The sequence below is a fragment of the Tigriopus californicus genome, chromosome 1 (assembly GCF_007210705.1).
Source record: "Tigriopus californicus strain San Diego chromosome 1, Tcal_SD_v2.1, whole genome shotgun sequence".
Classification (NCBI taxonomy): Eukaryota; Metazoa; Arthropoda; class Copepoda; order Harpacticoida; family Harpacticidae; genus Tigriopus; species Tigriopus californicus.
This window is the reverse complement of record NC_081440.1, coordinates 14352718-14358253: the sequence shown is the minus strand read 5'-3', so window position 1 is coordinate 14358253 and position 5536 is coordinate 14352718. Positions and strand designations below refer to the sequence as shown.

Here is a 5536-nt window from a genome sequence, read left to right as displayed (position 1 = left end):
GTGCAGCACTATGGGAAACATTAACAATTCATGGGAAGGGATTCGCGTGGTCTGTCTCCAATACACACAGGACGGCAAGTCCATTTTGGCGGCCGACACTCACCACCGAATCCGATCCTATAATTTTGATGATCTCACAGACTTCACCCTGATCCAAGAGGATCATGGCATCATGAGCTTCACTCTCGATGAAATGGACCGCTATGCCTTGCTCAATATAGCCAACCAGGGGATTCACATGTGGGATATTGAATCTCGTATTCTGGTCCGCAAATTCGAGGGTGTCACTCAGGGATTCTGCATCATCCACAGCTGCTTCGGCGGCCGAGACCAGAACTTCATTGCCAGCGGTTCTGAGGATAAGAAAGTGTACATTTACCATAATAAGCGAGAAAAGCCCATTTGTGTTCTGAGTGGCCACACGCGCACGGTCAATTGTGTGGACTGGAATCCCGTATATCCCAATATCGTGGTCTCCGCTTCCGATGATAGCACTCTTCGAGTGTGGGGCCCCTCGGCCGAGTTTCGCCGATCAGCCCAAAGTGGAAACAATAGTCGTCAGTCTAGCCATTCCTCAAATACCTCTTTGGCCGGATCCACTGCTAGTGGCAACAATCAAAACGGTTCAGTGTCCAATGGGATCGTCTGATTGGATCCACTGTCAGAGCGGGCACTCCACCTGCAGGGCTCTTGATCAACGAAAACGTGAATATTGTCTGCGGAGACAAGTGATTTTTCTACTCATCAAATTGTTACATACCAAGGAGAAGTACAGATCGCATCTAGTGAGTTCCTCGTTCGTTTCCCAACCTTTATGGGGAGGTCTTTGGACCGCGCGGTGGTGGGAGAACTGGAGAGAGTGATCAAAACCCACGTCTACGGTGTTCTTTCAAGCATTGGTGAAGTGAGACAGTGTGCCCTTGAGATAGACTTATTTAGTTCCTTGAGAATTAGTTTTCAATTATTTCGGACTCAGAACTACGGATCCATTCGACCACCCAAATAATCATGCGCGTGGGTGCGATTTTCGTTTTCAGAAACATCTCAGCGAGCGCTCTTGAAAACCAAGCAACCTCTCAACATCCCGGATTCCTCTCCTCTTTGAACAATTATTGAATTACGTTCCTTCTTTTTAATTATGTACAATCTACTTCCTCCTCTGACACTTCTCCTTTCCTTGTTTTTTCGCTGGTGAGCGCTTCACTTTCTTCTTTGAACGTTTTGAAAGGTAGATGAGCGTTGAGAACAGATCCTAGATCCTTTTCATCATTGCCATCGATCCAAGAGATTTTTCTAAGCAAACAGTTCTTGTACCCATCCGCCGCATTGTATGACTTCTTGACGTGTTTATAAACCACACCCACCCACTCTAATGTCCATTGTGGAGACTTTCATAGAATCCTTATTCAGCATACTTATTAAACTGAAGAAAACTAATCTAGGAACGCATTATCTTTCTCACCCAACCTTCCAATCGTCGGCGAGATCCCACATATGGCTCCGTTGTTCAGAGCCTTTCATAACTGCGCCTACCTAGAGCTAGATCAAACTCATGGATGAATTTAAATAGAACAGGAAGACTTGACTCGCAGATACATAAATGCATGCGTAAATATATGCATCAAAGTTCATCCATTTCCAACCAATAGTTTTTAAACTGTCACTGCAACTTTTGCTTCATGTCAAAGCCTTCTTTAGCCACTTGTTTGGCCTATATCAACGATAACTCTGACTTTCCTCAATTTATTAGCATTGGTTACGAACTCGGTACCGGGGAGGCATCGAGCTATGTTCTTGAGATTCCCCAAGTCGTCTGACGTCTGGCATTAATTGCTTATTCTAGGGTTGACCTGGCCCAGAAGTCGAGCAGTTAGGCCCCCTCCTCAACTCCCTCAAAAAAACATACCCCTCGACTTGGGTGCTAGAGATTAGGACCCGGAACATCATGAAGGCTCTTGAGATCAAGATTCTAGGTGACAGGCAAGGTAGTTCTCATTGAAAGTAGAGCAGATGTAGATAAGTCGGTTACTAAAAATTTTTTACAAGCCAAAAAAGTGGTAGCAGAAGACTTTATTGACATGATACAATAATTTCAGTTCAAATTTCATGACTAGTTGCCAAAAATCGTTGCAACTTGATGTACACATTCATATTTGATACGTCTGTCAATTTTTCTAGTGTGTTAATGGTCTGGTTCAAATTATTAACGAGCTAGATGTAAGTTTTTGATTCGACGCAATTAGTAGACTCTCTGTAGATGGCAAGGGTTATCACAACGAACTGACACGTTTTGGTTCGTTAGGCGAAATGAGTTAAAACAGAACTAAACTAACTGTAATACGAGTATCCTCAATGCTATCTCGAAATTTCGTTCCTTGCCTGACAGCAAAGCCAGAAAGCTTAAAGAAACAGGTCACATTTAGTCCTGACGTACCAAAGACGAAACAACTTCCACTCCTACTGATTCCAAAAACAATATTACTGATCGAAGAGTGAAAATGGGACAAAGACTAGAAAGCGATTCCATCGATCCGAGGTCCAAAAAGCTCACATTTCGTTGTGTGGCCTCAAATAAAAGTATCACTTCAACGGAACGGGACACAGAGCTGGAAGCGGGCTGAATCTAGAACAAATGTGACATGCCTCTTCATCTTCCTTTTGCTTCAGGGCTTGAGTCTTTACCGAGCCAAAGGGAAAAAAAGTATCGTCTCCGAGATCAAGCTTGGTTGCACCGTGATGGACCCCTAATAGATAGATTCCTTCCGGAGTCGACCGACCTGTCTTTGGGTCAACTTTGTCCAAGTCCGACAATAGAACGGAAACCCTCAGCCTCACCCGGCAACGTTCAAAAAGTTCCTTCAGCTTGGATGAAGGCTCCCTGACTTCGTCTTTGTCTCTTGGGAGGAAGCCTTGCAAATCAGAGTTGTCGCTGTTCTTTGCACTTTCATCTTGCCAGCAAGACAAAGTGGAACGATGCGAGGCATGCCATACTTGACTCGGATTATGGCCCTTCCACAACTTGCTAATCATTTTGAGGAGGGAATGAAAAACTTTGGATGAGCAATGATAGCTCGCCCATGGTCTTGGATTCACAGAACGATGATTGCCTAGGATACACCGGAGAGGTACGAAAATGGTCCTACTCATCCTTTCAGCATTTTCAGGTTTAATTCGACATTTGTGGCAATTAAAGCTGTCCTCTTCGCTGCATTGACAGTATCAGGTTCATTGCGAAACAGACCAAATTGATTGCCTTGTGAAAGGTCTTTCGGATTCCTTTTTCCAATATCCTGTAGCTCAATAATGAAAAGTAGAGCTCTAATGGACAGAAATGACGTTCACGTTTTGATTTATTTTTTTGCATCACCTTACTTTTGTAATTTCGGGACTTTACGAATCTCAAAATTTGAATACAATAGAAATTCACAAGTAAAACCAGTGGTAACAATTAAAAGAGTCAAAAATTTTCATTTTAATAAGACTGGGGATCACATTGTTTGCAGCGGCTAGTAAGGCCTGTAAAAACCTGAACCAAATAAAGGGCGTAACTTCTAAAACTTCTTATTAGTGATTCCATTTTTTTGTGCGGACTTTCTTACCGCTATCGGGATTGGAATCCCAGCAGTTCAAGACGAGAAGATTATTTATTTTACTTGACTTTTATTTATATATATTATTTGATCGACCAACGAATTGGAGTTGGCTGATCTGGCTAATCCTTGAATATAAGGTTGATCCGGAATTTTAGTCAAAAACTTGTCCAAGTCTGACTTAAATCTTGCTACTGGATCAACCCCTACATAAACCCTACGAATATTTGAGGGCAGCAAATTGAACAATGAAGGAGCCCGAGAAAGAATTTTACAAGAAAAAAGTCCCCAACCAAAAAAAACACCAGTAAAGAAGGAAACATAAGAACCCAAATGACCAAACGGCTAAAAATGTTGTAAAATGTGAAAATAAGTAAGGAAGATTCGAAAAAGAGTCAAAAAACGGAGATTTGACATAAAACTTATTTCCCAACTAATAAACTAATAAGTCGATAAAAACACTTTTTCCACGATTAAACTGCTTTAGGTCTAAGTGTACCGAATTTGACATGCAAATATATGACGCAAATGTTCGGCTAATGTTTCAGAAGACCTAAAACAAAAATAGAACCCAAAAAGGACAGGTCATAAATACGTAAAGTGTGCTTGAAAAACAGGTTGTACTGTTTTTTTAACTACTTACTCATTTTTTCACCAAGTGTAAACTTGTGCCTCTTAGGACCCTTGCTCCAAACGCGTTTTATCAAGTGTGTTTGGAGCAACGGTATGACGCACATGTGAGAAACTAATTGAAAAAACGCAGCTCAAACACGAACCCTTAAAAAAGGTTTTTTTTGCAATTTCATTGCGATTGAACCTTGGTTTAACAAACAAACAAAGTGTCGTTTCTCTCTATGCTCGCTCAATTCAAATGGGATCTGTTTTCAAATGAATAGCGCACATTCTTCTCTTGTGAACACAAACGTTCAATTTGCTGCCCTCAAATATTCGTAGGGCTTATGTAGGCGTTGATCCAGTAGCAAGATTTAAGTCAGACTTGGACAAGTTTTTGACTAAAATTCCGGATCAACCTTATATTCAAGGATTAGCCAGATCAGCCAACTCCAATTCGTTGGTCGATCAAATAATATATATAAATAAAAGTCAAGTAAAATAAATAATCTTCTCGTCTTGAACTGCTGGGATTCCAATCCCGATAGCGGTAAGTACTTTAAGTATGAAAATTGCAAGAATTAACAATTAGTATAGTGATTACTTAGCAAATATACTACGACACAATCATTTAGTGCCTACTTCGTAGTAAATATGTTACAAGATGTTTGCTTATCAGTTAGCTTTCATCTCTACCTGATTTAAATTCTGGACATTCCGCCTTCTTATTGAAATTTATGACAGAAACGGTTACATTTAGACACAGCAAATCAAGCATAGATTTGGCAACTTCCGTCTGAATTCCCGGTTATTGGTTATTGAGTTAACTATCGATAGGCGTAAAAATGCTCGATTGCCACATGAGTAACGAATCAGGGTTTTGTCAACTCAAAAAAGAACAGTACATTCAACAAGCCCTCTACATTCAACCATGATACATGCTTAGACTCAAAGTCAACTAGTACGGAACCAATTTTCAGGGTGGCAGGCATGATCTGTTTTGAACCAATAACGTCCAGTAAAAATCCATCATATTGGCTCAAATACGTAGTTTTAATTCATTACTGAAAATTAACAAGCTCACAGTTGACAAATTGAGACGACAACAACAGCTCTTCATTTATTTATAAATTAAAAGCAATGAAAGCGGGAACACTTTTCAAATGCATGTATGACTATTTTTCATGTTTCCCAATCTTAACCATGGATAATGAAACGCCCTATTATCAGTCTTTATTTACATGCGTAGAAGATAAATTCTTAACTGGCTTGTTCCCCATTGAAACATTTGAATGTGTGAAATGCAATTCAGCCACCCTAGGCCTGGCAATCTC

At 40.6% G+C, this 5536-nt stretch overlaps 1 protein-coding gene across 1 annotated transcript in view; it reads left to right on the top strand.

Annotated features, from left to right (window-relative positions):
• The window catches only part of LOC131878304 (WD repeat-containing protein 26-like), a gene marked incomplete in the record, with an annotated part of 4968 nt that extends 3531 nt beyond the window's left edge, over positions 1-1437 (top strand). The window contains 1 exon segment of the mRNA XM_059224244.1: positions 23-1437. Within this exon segment, the coding sequence (XP_059080227.1) occupies positions 23-649 (627 nt within the window).
• Positions 1438-5536: the final 4099 nt, after the last annotated feature.